The sequence below is a fragment of the Hypomesus nipponensis genome, chromosome 10 (assembly GCF_054491055.1).
Source record: "Hypomesus nipponensis isolate SF chromosome 10, ASM5449105v1, whole genome shotgun sequence".
In the NCBI taxonomy this organism is placed as follows: Eukaryota; Metazoa; Chordata; class Actinopteri; order Osmeriformes; family Osmeridae; genus Hypomesus; species Hypomesus nipponensis.
In genome coordinates, this window is record NC_140370.1 from 10164350 (window position 1) to 10186043 (window position 21694).

The following is a 21694-nucleotide window of genomic DNA, read 5'->3' on the forward strand; positions in this document are numbered from 1 at the left end:
CCAGTTGCAGTAAAGATCCAACAGGTGGATCAAATCTATATGAATAACCATGCATTATAAGGAAACAGTTGACCTCAAATGGAAAATAGTCAGTAAACTGATTAGGCCTGACTCCAAAAACATTGTATTGCACTACAGTAGAACAAGGTTAACAAGAAGGAAAACGCAGGGTTTCACATTCCATCTGTTTACTTGGCTAATCCTGTCTTAAACAATGAAAATAGGTTTGCATCTCCGAGCAATGACAAAATAAAGCTTGACCAAAAATAAATTGTTTTCACCATGTCTGTTGCTCATTCAAACTGTCAGGTAGCATGAATAAATCCTGAACAAAACAAAATGAATCCGCAGGGAATGTGTAATGCCTCATTAATATTTTGAATTATTAAATCCAATTATTATAAGAAGGCTCTTGACCTATTTTTTCCATTGACTGTCCAACTCCATACATCACTGAACAACCCCAATGGTATTTTCACATCAGGGTATAGTCTTGGCTGTAGTATTAGGTACTATAGTGCTTCTATCGCTTGCAGTCTGCCTTTGTGTCCTGTGAAGGATCATTCTAGGGACTAACTAGCCTACTACAGCATCCAGCTCAATGGTCATCAGGATTAGGCTGGAACCAGAAAACCTGTGAAGTCAGGAGCAGCTGAGATTTCCTGTTACAGTATGGGATTTCTCATTAAAAGTGTGACAAGCACTAAGGGGAAGATGGAGGTCCATTTCAGGTGTGGTTAGAAGGGAGGCTGGAGATACTGTGTGGTCAGTACGACTGACTTGGGCTTTATAAAGCCATCTGGGGTGTGCTCGTTCCTGAGAAAATCTAACCAGCGGCTGATCATCTATAAACAGAACTGTCTGTCAATCGATCAATCTGAGGCCCAAGGTCATTTTCCTTTGTGGTTTTGGCTGAATGAACCACAAAGGTCAGGATTCTTAGAATACACTTGAGCAAAAACAAGCCAGTCTGACCATCCCTGAGGCCTAGGCTATATCTTCTCTTGGCCCAAAGAGCTAAATCAATCAGTCATCAGACTAGCAGTGCTGCCGGGGCCTTGTATCGCGCCCAGACACATCAGCACAGCCTCAGAGAGAGACAACGTGTTCAAAACATCACCAACATCAATATGACCCGCTGGTCACAGTTGGTTGATAAGCCTTCTCCAAGAGTCACTAGATGGGTCTCCCCTCTGACACAATTCTGCGCTGAGTCAAAAAGATAATCCTTCTCGCACCGTATGACAGCTCATTAGATTAGAATAGCCTACAGTAGCATATAGTGCTGAACATAGCCTGCAGTGAGCACTGATGTAGCCCCAGGCAGCAAGGTATTGTGGGATTACTGAGCGCTACTGTAGCGCAGGAGGCAGGGCTGCAGGGGGATTTTCCCTCTCTACACTCCGCACTAAGATAACGGCTGCCAGCGCTGGTGCTATAGGGATGAAGTGAACACATACTGGACTTGCCTTCTGAGAAAACAAGTCTACACTCTGAAATCTCCATCTGTGCTAAAAAGTGATTAGCTAAGGGGAGATAGACAACAACCAGCCTTCCATGTACGGTTCCCATTTCCTTAGAACATTCACTATGGAATTATTTGAATGTGGACTTTTGAAACCACAGAGAGACGGAGGCTGGGAGGAAATAAAGTTGCATTCCAATTAGGACTGAGGAAGATAATGAGAAACTTTTCATGTCTGCATATTTACACTTACTACCATGTGCCAGGAACACTGAAAGGAGTGAGTGAAAATACGATTTTGTTTGAACATCGCAATGGAAAGTCACTAAGGATTCCACTTGTATCCAGATGTTTAAGAGAAAGCTGTACTTTTAGTCAATACACATTATTATATGGCCATCTGTTGTGCTGACCTGTCATGAGAATGAGGCTTGTCTCGCGTCAAGTGTAGTGTGCTAGCAATTAAGAAATGTTTTCCATATGCATGTGCAAAACAGGTTTTCTCAAATATAAAGTAGTCAATTCAAGTTAAGTTTATAAACAGCCCACGTGTATAAAAATAAATAATACAAATTCAAACTAACTCTAACTAATAAGCGAGACAGAAAGCTGGCAAGCTTCCCAGAGTACTACCATACTGATCAGGAACGTAAGCATGGATGCTGGCTTTGTTCTATTTTCCCAAATATCAATACGGTAGACTTCAACCAATTCCAAACAAATGTGTCTGTATCATTTAGGGAATTTGTTTTAAAAAATTGCAAGGTGTGCACAAAAAAAAAAGTCTCAAATTACTTTAGCAAAAATGTGCCTCCAGCCACAGTGCCATTAATGAATGTAGAGGACCTTTAAAAAAAAAAACTTGGCCACACATTTTTCTAAGCTACGGTTCAGTCATAATGACTGCACAGATGAAAAGCAGAAGCCACAGATATAATTGTATTATTTAGGTGGGAGCGTGTTAACGAAGGCTGTGTCTAATTAGGGACTGTCATGTCGCCGAGGCACTTAGCAAGTGGCTGACACAGGACGGCTGCTGAAGCCACAGCTTGTGACATGTGCTGTCCACCATGAGTCGGGGCATATTAACTGACACTCAGTAACAGAATCCACCGTGGAAGTCGAGGCTGTGAACACCAGAAGGTCACACAGTAAGTCAAGCCATATTCGGGGCCAATCCTGACATGAAATTCCACGGCAAACAGCTACACAAAATGTACGAAAACCGTTGTGATGGTGGGAAAAGACAGCAAAGTAGGAGCCGTGCTTTTCTGAGGCCTCCTATCTACATCCGGGGGTAGGCGCTGTCTTTTCCTTCAGCTGCCAGGTATTTATTAAGGGTGAGCAAGTAAATGACTTTGTGTAATAAACTGCGCTTCTGCCACATCCGAGTGAGTCTGAAAAAGCTCCTGGCCAACGCGGATGGGTCCTGTCACTTGGCCCTACCTTATCTCACAGCCGTCACAATGGCTGGCTCAGAGACCAGATGCCTCAGACAGAGCTCACAAAAGACGCTCATGACAAGACCCGCACAGCTGAATATTTCTTCACAATCAAAGCTTGACAAAGGAATAATGGGGAATGTGTAGGTGGGAGAGAGCAAACCTAATATATCTGTGGTGATGTGGTCTTTTCTTTCTCTTATCCTCCTGTCTGTCGATGGCGTTTCTGATTCTTATAAACCTTCACGCCCACAGAACAGGACGTGTCTTTTATGAAATTGGCTCCAGACAACTTCTTCACTCCTTGACTTTGTGAACTGAATTGTGAGTTTGAGAAATGTGTCAAATGGACAAAGAACTTTGTTCTGTTCAAATATCTATAATAGAAAAGCTATGGTGAGTGCTGGAAAGCAGTCTGCACCAGCTCAAAATCCAGCACTGACAAGCCTTCGCAAGCCTCACCAGCCACAATGATTCTGGTGTCGAAAAGCTTGACTGGACTCCCAGACTGACTAGTTTATTTTCCCCTCTTTCTGCCATTTTTATCTCTCTGTTCGCATGCTGTTCAGTGTCCATTTATCCATGCTGAGGGTTTCTCCTTGGCAAGAGCGATCACTTTCAACAACAGGGCCCTGCGAATCAGAGCGACGGGTCGCTTCGCTCCAGTGACAACTAACGACTACCAATGTGTGTGGGCAGGCTGCCAGACCACTGGGGAAGGGAGAGGATGGTGGGGGGGTGCAAGTGTGTTGGTGTGTGTGAGGGGGGCGGGGCTACCTTCACAAGGGAGACAGAGCTGTGGCTCACCAGCAAGAACCTCACATCAAGAACCTCACATCAGTTCAGTCAACAAAGGCCCCTTTACATGATTGACTCTGAGATCTGATCAATCTGTGGATCTGTTGACTCAGATGTGCCAGGGATGTGTGAGACAGGGAGAGCAAGAGACCGAGTGAGAGACAAACAGAGAGGAAGACAGTGGGGACAGAGAGAGACAAACAGACCGGCGAGAGATAGAGAGGTAGAGAGAACTAGAAGGGAAAAAAAGAGAGCCATAAGAGAGCTGCCAGTCAGTCAAATGACTGACAGAGTCATGGTTGAGGAGACATGGGGTGTTTGTTTTCCTTCTCCCCAGCCGCTCTTCAACTTCCCTCAGAAAGTCAGAGAAGCCACCAAAACTTTTTATTGGCCCTATTTTTTTTTTTGCATTAAGTCGAGGAACAAAAAACAGACTACTCACCATGAATAAACACTAATTGGTTGCTAATTTTCTTAGTTCTTGCCTGGCTGATTTATTGCCTTTGGGCTAGTATGAATTATTCATCCTACTGGCAAAACAGCTTTATGTAGAAACCTAACAGGCACTGCATTCATTATACTATCATGCAGAGTAATTCTGGGAACTGATGGAATGGTATTAAAATAAAATGCATATTGGGTATTTTCTTTTTTTTTCCGGGCTTTGGCAGGCGCAGCAATTGCGCTTCCGTTGGCAAAGACTAAGAGGGATGCAACGCCCTCGTCGCTGACAAAACCCCCTTGTTTTACAGAGCACTGGGGGGTGGGGGGATTTAGTCCATGTGCTGCTGGGTGGCGAGGGGTGAGAGGTGATTGGTTGTTATCGTGTCAATCCTTCCTCCCATGGTGACAGAGAACCACACCCCCTCTGACTTGTGCAGGGGCAGCTGCAACAACTCAAGGCTTTTAACATTTCAACATCATCCCCAACCTCATGAGTGAGAAGCAAAACTGCACGAATGAAAAAATAACCTACAAGAACATCCAGTGAAGCTAACTGAGTTTCTTATACTCTCCTGCATGTTCAGCACATACCCTCCTCCTTCCACGCACCCCTTCTACTAGTGTGCATCCACTGGAATCCACTCCATGATGGTTCAAGAGGAGGGTGAGAAAGGGAAATGCCAGCGGAAGGTGCGGGAGGTTGTAAATGGCAGCGGGCGCCTGAGCGAGGTGTCTGCCTGCCCATGTGCTCTCTGTCTCCCTAGATCTGTCACCGCGCTGGAGACGTCTCGCCCCGGGAGGACGCGCCGTGGAGCTGTGTCCTCAGGCTACACAAGCACCAGCGTGAGGACAGCCGGGATGGCTGGGGAGGAGGGGGGCTTTGGTGGGTTTACGACTAGTTTCCTTCGCCACGGGACCTCCAGTCCTGTCGGCTCCAGCATTGCCACGGAGCCCAGCACCTCACATTGTGCCTGCAGTCACGGGAACATGAATGCCGCCATTCCTTTTGTGCTAAGAGCAATAAAACGTTACAGTGGCAGTGTGTGTTTTTCAACAGAGTGAAGTACAGTAAAACACAGTGGATGTCATTTTAATTAAGAACCAACATGTTCTTTCTTTGTGCTTTGATTTGGTACCAGAAATCACTTTTCAAGCATAAAGTGCCCATTTTTCCCACTAAGATGAAATAAAAGCTAATCTGTCCAATTTGGGGGCAAAGTGGGCATGTTTGGTGAGATTGTTAAGGATTTCAAGTGCTTTCCTCATTATTCTGAGTCAGACAGGGAGCTGCCAGATATTAGAAGGCTTTAACATCAACGTGGTCACCCATGTGGAATGCTGCCCATCTCAGGCCCTGGATGAGCATTTCCATAACCAGTATTTACGTAAAGAAACATGCACTCATAACCAGGTCAGTGGGAGTTATCGAACTCATAAATGGACTTTGACACTATTTGTGCTAATTATAACAAGTTATTTATTTAGCTTAAACTATGTCAGTTGTAGTGTGGTCCACTTTGCAGTATCCAGTGACACATTTTTGGTTAATAGAACACAAATGACAATGGATTCTGAAGTATTGAAAGAGTAAAAAAAGAAAACAACCTTGCAAGACATCATCTTCTGACTTCTCCTTAGAGAGTAGTGGTGTAGATATATTAAACATGTTAAGCAAATCTCTACCTAGTCCCAAGTAAATTGAAAAGATGTTTAAAAACTTATTAACGGGCAAAGGATAATATCCCTCCTGGAATTACAGGACTGACAGATTTGGAGCAACTCAAGCGAAACATTAATTAAGCCTGGCATATGAACGCTCCACCATTTAAACCAAAGGACTAGCAATGTTAGCTCTTACATTTTCACAAGAAGCCACGATGCACACCAAATGTAAATGTTAAAATATCATTGCAGATCGTCACCCTGTCTGATTAAGTATAGTATAATTTACATTTAGAACACACACCACTGATGCAAAACTAAAATAGCCCGGCATCTCCACCAAACACGGCGACAGCACACCAAAAATCCGAAAGGCTATCAGAGCTGTGATTCTGAAACACATGATGCAGTAAAGATAAGAATAATATATTTAATCCACAGTCAGACATTACTGTAAAGGTGAGTTTGTAGAGAAAATGTCAGCTCCTCCTATAGGAGGGTACCTCTAAGTACACTACTGTGGTTGCTCAGCAGTGTGTGTGTGTGTGCGTGCGTGTGTGTGTGTGTGTGTGTGTGTGTGTGTGTGTGTGTGTGTGTGTGTGTGTGTGTGTGTGTGTGTGTGTGTGTGTAAGTAAGTAAGTAAAATAAGGTGTGCACATCTGAGGGCGCCCTACTTAATCTCTAAAAGTAGTACCCTTTCACAAGTATGCAGGATGAACTTCCACTTCCCCAAGCTGCTTAGAATGATAAGACTGAATATTACAAAAAGGATTTTAGATCATAGTCCAACATACACACAAAACAGTGTGACCTCAATGCTGACCCTCTCTGTGACAATAAAATTGCCTCTAATGACACACTATGGTTGAACTACTTTTTTTAAATGTTTTTTTTTTTTACAGCGTTGTCAATTGATACATCTCAAGAATCCTTTTCTCATTCACTGTAAACCTATAATACCAAAGGCTTTCTGTGACTCAGTCAGCACAAGGACAAACTGAAAGGCAGCTGTAGCCTACAATATGGACAGTATCAATTGACAGATACCAATGGCCAATATCTTATGTCTGATTGCAATGGTCTAATATTACCGTGGTACAGTTTGAAGAGAGTGAAGTAGATTTGTGCATAACGGCTGACACACACAGACATATTATATATGTATATATATATATATATATATATATATATATATATATATATATATATATATATATATATATATATATATATATATATATATACATATATAATATGTATATATATATATATATATATATATATATATATATATATATATATATATATATATTACACACACTATGCTCCTGTAGTATCCTCCTGTAACCTTGGATGCAGGAAATTATAATGCTAGCCATCAAAAAAAAAACATGTACTTATACCAGAGAAAATGAACACCCATGAATTAATAACACTAATCCTAATTTATCTATTTCAGTCAGGTGCTCCCATTAAAGTTGGGCAATCTGCAGGGATTTCTTCAATTAAAGTGTGACACTACAACTAAGACCTGGAAAAATACATTTCATCCTACCTTCTTTTCATCTTTAAACCGCATGATGCAAAATCATCTTTTTTGTTGTCATTCTAGAGGCAGCTAATTACAACTCATACATAATCTCTCATGTAAATTTGTGTCCTTCTTTGATCTCACCAAAGCAGTCAAGGACAGCAAGATCATAAACTTGGACTGGATTTGTCATTACTGGCAGATGGGACCAAGTGGTGTGCTGGAGCAAGACAATATTTTCTGTGATGTTTCCCTGGTCGTGTGTGAAGACTAGTTTGGATTTAATGTTTGTATTGAAGATCCTCACAGGCAAGATTCCTACTGTTTTGGGATATCCAGTGTCACTTGATTTTCCCAAAAGGTGTCTCACATGGCGACAAGGCCCTAGTTCTGTAGTATAGGATGGTAACCACATTCTTCAGCACTGGAAAATTTGTCAAGTGGAGGTGGAAGTCAGTGTCTACAGTGACCGAGAGCTGCTGTCTAGCAAAAGTGTTGCATGTTTTTGTAGCAGATGGTCATCAACATGATTCATATGGAGGTGACAAGTCATGATCTATGTATGGCATGCCTCCTCGCAGCAAGAAGGTTCTGGGTTCGATTGCCACACTGGGCCTGTCGATGCTCAGGTTGATCTCCTGGGCCTATCTGCATGGAGTTAACATGTTCTGCTCCATGCATAAGTGTGTGTTCACATTGTGAGATAATTAAAGGATTCTTCTTGTCCCTTCTCCTTCTTTATGGCAATTTAAGTCATTTGTTAGACTGAGAGAAGGTAGAAAAATAACCAAACTTTACCATTATTTCAAGACCTGGAGGTTGCACGCCAAGAGTTCCCCTGACCTGCCAAGAGCTACCAAAAGCCAGGGGCACGAGAGATCTAGGTTACCCAAGCACCCCCACAAACACACATCCCCTCCCTGCTTCCCACCACAAGTGAAAGGTCAGACCTGACACCCTGGAAGAAGCCCTGGAGCTCTGGTATGTGCAGCAGCAGTAGCCAGGGCATGCTTTCTCCTCTGGGGGGATGGAAAGTGGAGAGTCAAAGCTGACCTAGTGAAGCATAGGGAGAACCACTGGCTGTTCCAGTATGTCTGGGGTCTCATGCCTCTTGGCTACTTTGTCCACAGTAAAAGTTGGTTGCTGCTGTGCAAATATCCCCTCCCTGGTTATGCCCTATAAGGGTAATTACCACTTATTTCAGTCCAAAGAATCATTTATTTCAATGTGATGACTTATGGAAGGCTGCCAAAGTATAATGTAAAGTGCCAGGACTAAAAAAGAAAAGTCAATTGAAGACAAAACTTCAAATTAGGATCAGGTCTTGCCAATTTCAGTGGGGGCTTTGCAATTTCAGGATTTTGATAGAAAGCGTGTATGCCGTTTCTTCCTCAACAATCTTCAACAAATGATCATGACTTCCCTGATAAACTGGTGTGAAGGCGGTTGCAGCCTTCTTCTTCTCTCCTCCTTCAATCCCCGATGCCCCAGTATCACCAATTAGTCAAGACCTAGATTCATTAAGGTATCAGCTGGGCTGCCTGCTGCGCACTGACACATCCCTGATAATAAGCCTCAGATGGGCCACCACCTGACAAGCAGGACCTCAGAGGAAACAAACCCCATGCAGACAGGCACGCAGGCAGGACGCCCACACCGAGCACCCACACATCCCCGGCCCCCACGCACACAGAAGACACACACACGTGCCCTCGCTGGGTTAACACTCGTCACCGCGATTGCACACACGCATGAAGTGACACGCAAAGCATTGTGAGGGCACACACACGTATTGCGAGCGCACACACGATCGCCTACGCACTCTTACACTGACATACAGTCAATCTGCGAATGCTTGTTATGTCTTTGTGCATTCATGAGTGTCTTTTGTTCAGATAATTATAGAAACCAATGCAGGGAACAAAGTTGGAGAGACAGGTTTAGGAGACACAATAGTCAGAGGTAGCACCGCGATCTAGAGAGAGCCTGCCATTACATCTGCTAAATCCTTCTGTCGCAGCATGTACTGCACATTATTATTAACTATTACCTTACTATAATCCATCATTAACCAATCAATCAAGTGGCATTTCACTCCCACAGAAAAATAAACAATAAACCTATAATTGAACAGCAGAATAAAATGAAGATAAAATGAAAATACGAACCATGATACGTTACTGTGAGCACTGGAACTATGTTAAATTCACTCAATACAATATTGCTGACCACCTCTGCAATGCTCATCCGACAAAACATCTCCAACCTACCATTCTAGCCATACCAATGTCATTCTGACGCTCACGTGAATGCACCGTTGGGGTGAGGCTGGGGTTGGGCTCTCCCCAAGTAAAGAAGTGGTCAGGGGACATCAGGCCTCACAGGGGCTGTTGAGTATTAGTCTCACACTGGAGCAGGGGCTCAGGGGAGTGAATTATTCATCCTTCTTCTGGGCTCAGCATGACCCTGGCTCACCAGGCCACTCCAATCATGATTTCCTCTGTTTGGTGTCCCTTTCTCTCCCCATGACTAAAAAGGGCAGGGAAACGGCTGTGTGGTAGAAGACTATGACCAAAGAGATCCCAGTAGGAATAATACCTAAGCTAGGGGAAACAAACTTGCAAAGAGCTTTGAGACTGTGTTGGTGAGGCTCTGGCCCAAAATGAGCATCCAATTTGGTCAAAACAATCCGAGCCCATTAAGTTGGTTATGATATTGGAAAATATGTTCCAATTACGACATATTGTTTCGGCTGTTTTGTATTCCACATCTGATATTCATGTTTCCAGTCTATTTACGTTTGAAACCGTCTGTTACTCTTTGGGCAGCTGGTTTGGGAGAACTTCTGAACGATTTACTACTCAGTAAAGACTCAGAATGATGATACTGTTGCTGGAAAGCCTATTGACGCTACAGGCCTTCTGCATTAATTACTCTCTCTTTCACCCTGATAGCAAGTCTTTACAGCAGAATAGTCAAGCAAATATCCCCCAGCCCTGCACTATCATTACTATCAAAATGTCCAGTTTGTTCTGTTTTGTTTATTCAGACATGCATTATGCCCAAAACATGTGTTTTCAACCTGTTTCCGTTTGCAACACTGAGCTCTGCTCGCAGCCCCTAATGACTCCAGTGCCCTGTAATTTCTTTAGCGTGTGGCAAACTCTGATTACAGGGTGCAAGCTAAGCTTCAGCGGTGCATCATCTTTTCCAGTTATTGTTTTGTGTTTGCTCTGTTACATGAGCCCTGCAGCTGTGTGTCTCAACAGCCACACAGATGTAGGGGTGTTTAACACCAAGCTGATTTAATACAACACTGCACCGCACACCCTTTGGCTACGGGCTACTTAATAAATGTTTTGTAGTACCGGACTGGTACATTAAACAGGGCTCGTGTAAGCTGAGCGGGTTGACATCAGTGGCTTGCAGTTGCCCCTGAAACAGCTTGTTCATCTGCCCAATGCTAATGTGAAGGTCCAGTAGCGGTCCCTTGAGGAGACAATGATGGACTGTTGTCATATCACTTACAATAAAATAACAAAGTATGCATCAGTGACAAACAGGGGTGACGAACAAAAAGATGGCATTTGTGTTTTATTTTTCAGAGGGGATCATGAAGTTTAGAGTTAAAAAGGTTTAGAAAATTGCAATGTGTTTCTATGGTCCCTGAAGCTAGTTTTGGGTTGCCACATAAAGAGGTCATTCAAGCTACCATCGCCATTTTCAGAATGTTGTGAGAAACAGCGCATCCTTTCTCAAGCCTCCTCTACACCCCCTTTCTGCAGGCAGAGGGCCCTGAGGTCCTGGCAGCTCCCATGTGACCACCCTGTGCACGCATGGAGCGTACAGTAATGCCATTAAACCTCCCCTGGGGATTAGTCACACACAGGTTTAGGCTCTGGGGCAATAGAAAAGAGGCTGTTTGAAAAAGAGCCAAACTCAGCCTGGGGAGGTCAAAGGCCTGTTTACAGAACAACAGTCTCTTATCAGCCATTTGCTTCCCCGAGGTGCCTCCAAAGCAAACAGATAACAGCCTACAAACAGGCACCAAGTGTGTGACCGATGGAAGCATAATCAGGTACATTCTGCTTCGAGGAAGGAGGGGAGGAATTGGGAAGGCAGCCAACAAAGGGCTCCACTGTGAATTTTCAGATCATGTGCTGGGAAGGTGCTTCTGATGAACTGCTGTTTCAAACCGATGACGTTCAGAACACATTTATCCACTTAATACCTCAACTGGGTAAGGATATCAAGTCAGTAAAATACAGAATAGGTGGAGCTTTTCAAACCACATTAATTGATATAAAAATAGACTAAGGGAAAAACATCGTAGGTTGTTTGTGGCCTAATTCAATTTAAGGATGGCTCCATTATTGAATAGTTAAATGGCCGATAGGTTCATTCAGGGCAGCTTTTAGCACGAGGGAAAACCAACTATGAAAAAGCCAATGCAAATAACTCTTGCTCAAACAGGGTCTAATGCATTAATGACTGTGCACCGTGCGTTAATGTGACGGCAACAGATTCAGAGTGACAGTAATGGAGAATTTCGCCTGTGGTTATACTCATAAGGCCTGGTTGGGAGGGGGGCGTCTGCACCTGCCTACTGTTTGAGGCCCTGACAAAAGGCAGAGAAATAGCATGAGACAAGGTGAAACATCAGCTGCCCCCCACTGCCACCTCCTACAGTACCCCCAGTTGTGAGCCCAGACAACAAGACAGGACTTTGACATTAAGCAGTTTTTCTTCAAAGTTAGGGAGTGGTGTGATTGTCCTATGGAGGGGGGATTTCAGGTGGAACTTTACAGCTGTGCATGGAGTGACGTTTTGATTAGTTCGGCTTTGTCATTGTATGAATTTCTTAAATTTTCAATACAGTACACTGACCCTTAGGTGGTATCTAAGTTGAATAAATAGTCTGTCAATTCCAGAATCCAGATATAAAGCAGGATAAGGGCCATGAAGAAGACAGGGTCTTGCATTGGGATCCTCCATCCATTTTCCGACTCCTCCCTTCCTTTCCTCCCAATGTTTATCATTAATAACAATTGAGACCCTTGGAGCATTAATTAGCGCTGTTTTCTTGAGTGTCTGGACTCTCCCAGCCACCTACAAAGAATGCAAACTTCTGTATACATAATCTGCTGAATAACAAGTTGTTGGTTTTTTTTCTGTTTGGATACCCATGATGAGATCAGAGTAAAATTGCTCGAGCATATCTATTTCTTTCTCACCCATCTCTTTTTCACTCTCTCTTTCTATTTCTCTCTCTTTCTTTCCCTCACTCCCCCCTATCTGTCTCTCTCTCTTCATTAGCCAGCCCCTGTGCTGGCCTGTGTGCGATTCATTAGCTTTTATCCTCTTCATTTGAAGAAGGAGCTGTATATAATTAGAGCATCTCTGTTTGTCCAGCATCCTTCACACAGTCACATCTCAAGGCTAATTACCATTCCACTGCAACTCCTGCATAACAGCCTCACATCAGCCGCTTCAAGAATGAACTTCAAACTATTACAGGCTCTCCAGAATGTAAATAAAATCACTTGCAAATCAACAGTTAATGATTGAATGTGGAGTGTCCCTTTGGGCATATAAAGATGAACTGTATTGGAGACGTGCAGTCAAAGTTGCTTTCGTGTCTTTGAAGCAGCTTGTCAAGATTGCCTGATTCGGGGAGGGAAATGGCATAACCGTAAAGTATGGACACAGACTTAACCGTGTCCTAAACAAGCTCTGGACAAGCTTGTAATAGTCACATGAACAGTATATTGTCATGGTAAGAAGACATTAACTGGGCTGATGTGTGTGGAAAGTAAAGATTAAATTTACATGATGCTGCATTCAGTGTCAGAGTAGCGTAAAGCAATGTCTGAACACTATATCACTTAAAACACGTGTCCAATATTCCCTGTAATTCTGAGAGCTTTCACCCAGACAAACACAAGTCTAACACATATCATATTTTAGAGAAAACTCAGCACTGAACATACATGATATCCATAGAGTCACACATACACTGCTATTGTCATAATAAAAACATTTCTGAAAGCACAGTGAGCACAACCACGGAATATAAATGTCTAAACTTTCTGCTTTATACTGTCATCAATCAATCATCTAATGTTTTGAGACAATCTTAAAACTTGCCTACATATTTAATTTCATTCTCCACTGGCTCAAACAACAGAAGCTGCCACCCTTCAAGACACCTTCCTGAAAAACAGTCTCTATTATCCTTATAAAGGAGAGGGAAAAAAATACTTTTCATGAGTGAAACATAATTTAAATGATTGCCAGACTTCAAATGAGGTGCTGTTTATCTTCACAAACAGACAACGTGTTGTTATACTCTAAGTCATAGCTTGGATGGCAATCAGGATTGGTCAACCAGGACACTATCAGAGGCAGTCACTCTGCAATGACAAAGTACTGCATTGGAACCCAGAGCAGTAGCATTACTCTCAACACACGGCTAACCCCTATCAGAAAACAAGACAGCTTTTATGGCTGTAAGAGAAGGTGGTAAACATAACAAAAAGCTCTCTAGAATTGAATGTGCTCCGTCAGAAGGATATAGATATCAAAGCTTGGGCCTGCCAAAAAACTGTTATTTAATCTTTGAAAGACCCCCTATACACAACAATGGACTCATTGGTTGTGTTTTCAGATGTTTCTGGTTTGGGAGCATGGGCTAAAAGCAGCGCAAAACGTTAAGATGCACAAAAATGATATGTTTAGCCAAAATTGTCCATTTCCTATATTTTAGATGCTAGTAATATTATTCAATTCACAGTCTTCCCTGTCTCTGATCTAAAGATATTCATGAAAACTACACAAACGTAGAGGGAAACTGTGAAGTAAAGTGAGCCATTTTTTTTTAAATCTTTTTGGAAAAAGATTTTTTCTTAGTTTTACAATATTTTTTACACACAGGCTGCAATGTGTTTCACATGGTTCCTGCATCTGATGAAGCTTCTACACGTCTAGACATATGTAGATAATCCATCATCCAGTCATAGGGTAAAAAAAGATCTAATTGATTTTCTTCCTGGTTTACATATTTACACACACGGTCATGCAATTAGGACAGCATTTATCGATGGTTTGAGTACCACTGGGGGCTGAAGAACACCCGCCTCAATAAATCTCTCTGCTTTCTCAGGCATCCAGTCACCACAGCAAGCAAAATGCAGAAACCTCAGGTGAAATGGACCCTGATTGGTTCACGAGGGACTTCTTAAAATCAACAAAATATATAATAGTGTTGCTTTGATGATTGATCAACCACTATGAGTTATTTGCACTATAGTTACATGTTCTTGGTTTTAAAGTTTGAGATGAATCATGTTCATCATGGTTGTACATTTTGGGGAATTGTTTCAGTTATATTTGAAGAGAAACAACTTTCCAAATCACATTAGAATAGCATTAGCCTCTGTACCTAACTGGTCTTGTCCTCGGAAGCAGTTTAGATCTCAATACAATGAGCATCCATACGACTAGAAGTGTACCATGCTGCCCCCAACAGGTTCTCTGAGTAATAGATGAAAGTTGTCAACAACATCTTAACACCTCAATACCACAGTATAGTTGAACGCACTTAAAGCATTCTAAGTCACAGTAGTTTATCAAATATAAGAGATATGGAAAAACTCTTATTCTATTAAACTTATTTGAAAAAGTGTGTCAATTAACAACGATAAAAAGCTTTATGCAAGGTAGATAACCTAAAATTACCCTCAGGCTCAACATTTAAAATTCATGTTGGTATTGATTAGCATGAACATAATGTACCTCTTGCACATAAAAAATCCATTGTTCAGACAGCTGAAATGACCCCTTTTAGGAGTGGAATTAAACCGTTAAATGTCCCCCCAGGCACTACTGTCCAGTAGCCTACTGTAAGAGTGCAAGACTGCATTTGTCCAATGTGAACAAATTTGACACCTAAACATATAGACCATAAACCTGAAAAAGAACCGTCTAAGCCTCGTCTCTACTGGACACCAATCTTATTCAGAAGTTGCCTGTAGTTGCTGATAATTGATAACATAACTGTTCTTTGTTCACCCCAGTCAAATCTTTTAATAGGAGTTTGAAACCCCATCCTAATTACACTCTCAATTGTTCAAACTTACAAACATTGTTGATCATTTACAAGGCTGACCAAAACACAACATTGTCAATTATGCACTCTTTTCGGCAGCTGTTATAAGACATGGACTGAAACTGAATTCAGGAAACGTATTTAAAAGTTTGGGGAAGACTAAGAAGAATGAAATTATGTGTGGATATGCATTATTTCAAAGCGCATGGAGTTAGCGAGGGGCTGAGTTACTACAGTATGTTTAACCACACCTGCTGAAGCATCACATGTATTTAAGCATGTCAAAGCAGTACGTTCGGTGGTAATGGAAGCAAAGCCTACATCTGTTTAATCTGGCTATTTGGCAACCTGTCCAAAATTAACTTTAACTGTATTCTCCTGTTAAAGCTTTACTCTTGCTAGCGTCTTCACTTTAAACGAAGTACTCTATCACACATCACTGCACAAGTAAAACTTTTTAAACAGAATCAAAACTATACAACATATTTACATCTAAGTACACCTGATCGGGAACCGCGGCGCGCGGAGAAGAGGCGAGTTGGAAACTGTCTATTGCCTACCCGAGCTATAACAAAAGCATGACAGCACAAATAACGATTTTTTTGTTTATACTTAAGATGTTCATACCTTTAAACACTTCTCCTCGAACAGACACCAGCAGACTTATTGCAGCAAATAGGCAATTGATAACTTTATCCATCTCGAGACTGCAGTCGATGAGTTAACCCCCGCCGCGGGGTTAACTGAAGACAAACTCTTCCTCTGTTGCAAGTGGAATTATACCTGTACAGGATATATCTAATATACTAAACTGTAGCCTCCTTTCCTTCGTATTATTGTGTATAAATAGGCTATTAATGGTGCCGCTTTCCGATTTACAGACTTCGAGGAGCTATGTGGAGTCCAGAATTACGCGGGCACACTGACTGGTCCGCAAGCCTCAAAGTACGCGTGCTTTCTCCAGTAGAGGGGGTATTAGAGCTCTGACTGTGCTGGCACGCGCGAGTCAGAACAGCTCATCGAACCGATGCTGTCCCCTCCTACCTTTTTGGAGTTATTTACTGGGATTTACAGATTTGCATGTTTTCCGTGTAGCCTATTTTACACTTTTGTCAATCAATCTCTTTGTGTATGACTGTGTAACAAATAATTCGGTTGTCGTTTTGACTTTAACTACTTTATCTATTTCCTAATCTACAATGTTACAAACTCAATTGTAATTGATTGTATGTCTTTACAATGTCAGGTATAATGTACTACATATTCATCTAGACCATTCTCGTCATTCCTCTGTGTCCTCTGATCAGATTGGTACACTGATCTTCTTAAAGGATACCCCAGGGTGACATTCATAGAAATGATTAATTGGCATTGGAAAATAAGGCTCTGTCATCCAGAATGTTACAGATGATGTCATTATACCCATTATTGTTGCATTAACATGTTTTGTGAAAAACGGATCAATATCATAGCTAACGTAAATATATTCTTATGTATCTAAACAAGTAAATTATCGTGGGACAGAAAACTAAATCAATGCAATGGCGCGATACCCGGTATCTCAGCATGCATGAATGGATATATCGTGTTTTACACGAAGCAGCAGTTTCTACCCCAATTATATAGCATTGAGATTGGCATGGATCTTCTTTTAGCCCTTAAATTACTCTTTCTGTCAAGGACGATGTTTAACTTTTTGGGGGGTTGCAGCAACCTATAGCGTAATATATCAGCTGTTGGGAAACCACTCATCTTTCTGGTATGCAAGCATTGTCTTTGCCATTACAGTGTGGCTTGCCAAAATTCAAACTCCTCTGGCCAAAGATGTCTGGGAAATAGTGAATGAATATTACCCTGTAACTGGATGGCAAAATAAACAAGAGAAAGCTAAATGCATGGAGCTATAGCTGTTATATATAGCCTACAAATGTGACTGTCTGTGTATAAAACAGAACAGGAGTACCATATATTGTATATTTATCGCAGAGGAGATATGAGCTGGTGGGATGTGATTGTGTATAAACCATTTATTGATCAGAAAGGTTTATGACTGCTTCTAGGGTGGTTCAGTCTGTGAGAACAGAAAACAAGTTAACCGTGTGGAGATAACATCATAGTGGGTACTTGTTCTGGAAGCTGGATGCTGAATGTTGCGTGACTATATAAGTTAAATGTAAAATGTTGTGGAGAATACTGGAACCTCTCACTGAGATTGAATTTGAAAACATGTGATTTGACCTGACAGGATCAGATGATTCCATCATGGCAGCATTGAAGTTGTGTACCACTTTGTTTTCCTCTCTCAGCAGTAAATAATATCATTTTAGAACACAGTGCAACTAAGGATTTCTACAAAGATGTTCATTGGATGTATAATACATTTCAATCAACGTCTTCAAAATATTTTAATTGTTAAAGGAACAGTTGGCATGTGGAGTATCTGGTTGAATTACATTTCTCCTTTGGGAACAACACAAATGACTGATGGAGAAGGTAATTACATGTTTTAGTAATTAGAAAAGTAGCAGTGCCACACTGTTTATCATTAATCTCCCATCATCTCATGCAGTCGTGTTTGTCAGCAGGATGCATTGCATCGCAAGACTCAAACCTATTTCAATAGGGAACTATAGATTCTTATTCCATTGTTAATCTAATGTGGTTGCCAGACATCAGTGAGTTTGTGATATCCCAACTTTTTGATTGCCCAAAACAAATGATTGTAGAAAGAGCACCAAGGATTGATTAGTAATGTTTCTGCTGCGTTATTTATTGGCCCCTAGATGTTTTCAGGGCCCTGCATGGACAAATTCCTCCCCACATTTCTGATTTGATACAGCTTCATACCCCCACTCGTAATCTGAGGTCTTTGGGTGGTTTTAGTGGTTCCCTGTACCCATTTTAAAACTAGAGGAGATCGATCATTCCGAAGAGTGGCTCCTAGGCTGTGGAATGTCTTGCCTCCTTTTATATAGTGTGCAACTTCTGTCGAAGCTTTTAAAAAGCAACTCATGACTTTGCTATTCAAGCAGGCTTTTATTTAGTCAAGGGGTTTTTATGGTTGTTTGTCATAAGTACTATTTAAAAATGTTCCTGTATTCTTAATTTGTAGTGTTATATTGCATTTTGTTGTGAAGCACTTTGGGATTTTTATTTGCGAAAGGTGCTATTTTTCTTAATTTTGACGTATTTTATTCAGAATTCATCAAAAGAACAATTTTGGTACTTTTCAAGTACTTCTACATTTTCCAGTTAAGTAAGTTGACTTCAACTTTACGTAATGCATTGTCAAAGGGGTGTTTTGTGCTCAATGTGTCCAACCCTCCCCTACTACCACTGGAAATCTTCAAGTCCCACTGACTTTAGATCTGAGTAAAAGTTTTAAAGGTGATAAGCAGATGTTCATTAGAAGTTAATCAATCATGGATGAAGCATGTGTGTGCGTGTGTGTGTGTGCGTGTGTGGGTGGGTGTGTAAAGAAGAATGTTCTGTTTGGTGTAAATTTGGTGTTATGCTAGCAAGCTGCCAACAGAGGTCATTTTTGTGCCACTTTCATAGAGTTTATCGTACAATCCAACAAGTCAAGTTTATGAAACATTCTCTATAACTGATCAAACTGTAAGCCATGGGTTCATATTCCCCGGGGGAAACAGCCAAAGACCAAAATTTAAGAACAGATTTCTTAGAATTATTTATAATGGTCAGAGTATAAAAAGCTATTATATAATGAGTATAGTTCTGAAGCAATTTGATTGTGAAGAGTATCAAATGAAAGGCGAGGGGCTGTGTGTAAATACAAATCTGAAGTTTGGGATCACAAAGAAAAAGAAAATATATAGTAGTTAGGAATGCCGATGATTCAGTGAGAGTCACAGATATTAGTGCAGCTGTTTAAGGTCAAAGTGGAATCCCATTGGATGGCAGTGGATATGCCTGTGGAATGTGACCATCACAAAATCTCATTAACAACTGTCTCCTCCAATCTTGAACTGGCTGAATTGGGGTCAGACGACTGCAGCACTTGACTTAGGGCCGTCTCCATTCACCCCAATATAAATAAACCCAGAATCTGTCCTATGCTCTAAAGTCAGGTGAAGGTTATTACACATTATTGGTTAGGATATAGAGAACAGGGTAGAAATATGACACGTTATGCCACACTTGCCCAAGAGAGATTGCTGTACAGCCAAGTCTGACTCTCATTTTTGCACACCTTTCAATGCAATTTATCTGATGGCAAAAGGTTGCCAAATGCCACCAACAAAGCAAACAAAATCCAATATATGAGCTCCACTATCCATCTGCTGAGAAAGAAAGAGAGAGATAGAACGATAGCATTTGTGTGTGACAAAGAGAGAGAGAGTGTTATAATAGCCACCGCCACCTCAGGGTCTGCTTCTGACCAGAGTGTTGATGTGTTGGAGTGGAACATTTAATCAGAGTCTAAGACCTGCTTTTGTTTGGATGTAAAGCCCTCACAAACACAGTTTCCACTGCCGGTCTCCACTCCCCATACCTGATCCTCATCACCTGGATAGGAAAGGGGGAAGGGGTGCGTGCTGTCACTGACCCACACATCCAACTACCCTTTTACTGATGGGACCAACAAAGTCAACTGAGAAGGGAAAAGGAGCTACCCAAAACTAGAGTGGTGAATCGGTGAATTGTGAAACTCATATTGATGGATTATACAGACTTTTGACATGGTTTTCATGGTATTCATGTGTCACAGGAAAATCCATTAATTTAAACCTGGCAGTCTCAGAAAGCATTTTATCATCTCATCTGTACAGCAAGGTCACAATTACAAAAGGTGATCCCATTCTTGCAGTTAATCTCTTGGTAATCAGATTTTATACTTATACATAAGTGTTGAACTACATCACTGATATGAGTTCTAGGAACACACACACAGTCACACACAAACACATTCATAAACTACACTCATTTCCCTCATCCAGGCTTGAGGTAGTTATAGAGAGCACTAAGGCCTCCCTGAAGCACCTCCTGAATAGGTTTGAGCAGGGGGTTATGGACAATGTGCAGCCCTTTATCCATCGGATGACACGCCAGTTTACCCAGTCGGCTCAGCTGATACATCTCCACAGGCACACTCTGAAGGTCATTAAAGTCCACATTCAACAGTTCCAGCGTATCCAGGAAGCACAGCGTCTTAGGAAGCACGTGGATACTGTTCCCCTCCACGATGAGGATCTTCAGATTAACCAGGTCCTGGATTTGGTCGGCGATGTTCTCGAGCCGGTTGCATGCCAGGTGAAGGAAGACCAGACCCTTCATACTGTAGACACAGGTGGGGATGTGGGCCATGCGGTTGTGACTGAGGTTGAGCTTTGTCAGGTTGCGCATGGCCGCCAGGCTTCCAGGGAGGCCTGTGATCTTGTTGTTAGCCAGACTGAGCACCTCCAGGCGAGTACAGGAGCCCAGCTCCTCAGGCACCTCGCTCAGATGGTTGCGGTAAGCAAAGAGGACGCGGAGCTTCTTGAGAAGGCCGATTTCAGGCGGCAGGCACGTCAGGTTGTTCCCCCACAGGTTGAGGATCACCAGGTTGTCCAGAGTGCCCACTGCTGGAGGGAGGGCACACAGGTAGTTTAGGGAGAGGTTGAGTTTCTCCAGCTCTCTCAGCTCCCACAGTTCGGCAGGCATCTCGTCGAGCCCACGCATGGACATACTGAGGGTGCTGTAGCCGAAGTGCGTGGTGGTGTTTTTGCGGATCCTCTCTGCGGCTGATGACAGACTGGGATGGTCGTCTCTTCCGGGGGTCCTCCTTCCCTGACTCACACTCACCTGACTCAACTCTTCTCTGGAGAAACTTCTAGACTGCTTGGCCCCCATGGTCCTCTCAATACACAGCCTACTAGTGGCACTTTCTTTCCTATTCAAACCAAGTATCAGGGTGAGTTGGGCTGCAGCTGGCTTTCTGTGGTTGAACAAGACTTCCTAGCCACAAAGCACATGGTCAGGGTCCTTTCTTTGTGGTTTCTAAGACGGTTGATGTTGATAGAAGTGTTCACTGCTGATGTTTGGCAGGAGAAAAAAGTAATCCTGTGTCAGTCCGTTGAGGCAGAGTTGTGTTGCACTCTAGTGAAACGTAGAGCTATGGGGAACGCAGCCTGTGCCTCCCAGACCAACTGCCTGTCTTACCGAGTTTCATCCCCCAGCTGGCCCTGTCACTTCACAGGACTTCAGCCAGCGCCACCCCCTGTGATAGCAACCACGACTGCAGG

At 42.3% G+C, this 21694-nt stretch overlaps 2 protein-coding genes across 2 annotated transcripts in view; both read right to left on the reverse strand.

Moving 5' to 3' along the window:
- Positions 1-16373, reverse strand: part of LOC146271613 (receptor-type tyrosine-protein phosphatase mu) — a 101142-nt gene extending 84769 nt beyond the window's left edge. Inside the window, exon 1 of the mRNA XM_084707486.1 lies at positions 16077-16373. Coding sequence (XP_084563612.1) covers positions 16077-16149 — 73 coding nt within the window. The 5' untranslated portion in view covers positions 16150-16373. The remainder of the gene's footprint in view (positions 1-16076) is intronic.
- Positions 16374-20205: 3832 nt separating this feature from the next.
- LOC146271614 (uncharacterized) lies at positions 20206-21615 on the reverse strand. The gene has a single exon (XM_084706879.1). It carries the CDS (start codon positions 21300-21302, stop codon positions 20403-20405), a length of 900 nt encoding a protein of 299 aa, XP_084563005.1. The 5' UTR covers positions 21303-21615; the 3' UTR covers positions 20206-20402.
- Between the last annotated feature and the right edge of the window lie 79 nt (positions 21616-21694).

Coding starts and splice junctions, on each gene's coding strand:
- LOC146271614 (XM_084706879.1), bottom strand. CDS start 21,302: ATGGGGGCCAAGCAGTCTAGAAGTTTCTCCAGAGAAGAGTTGAGTCAG.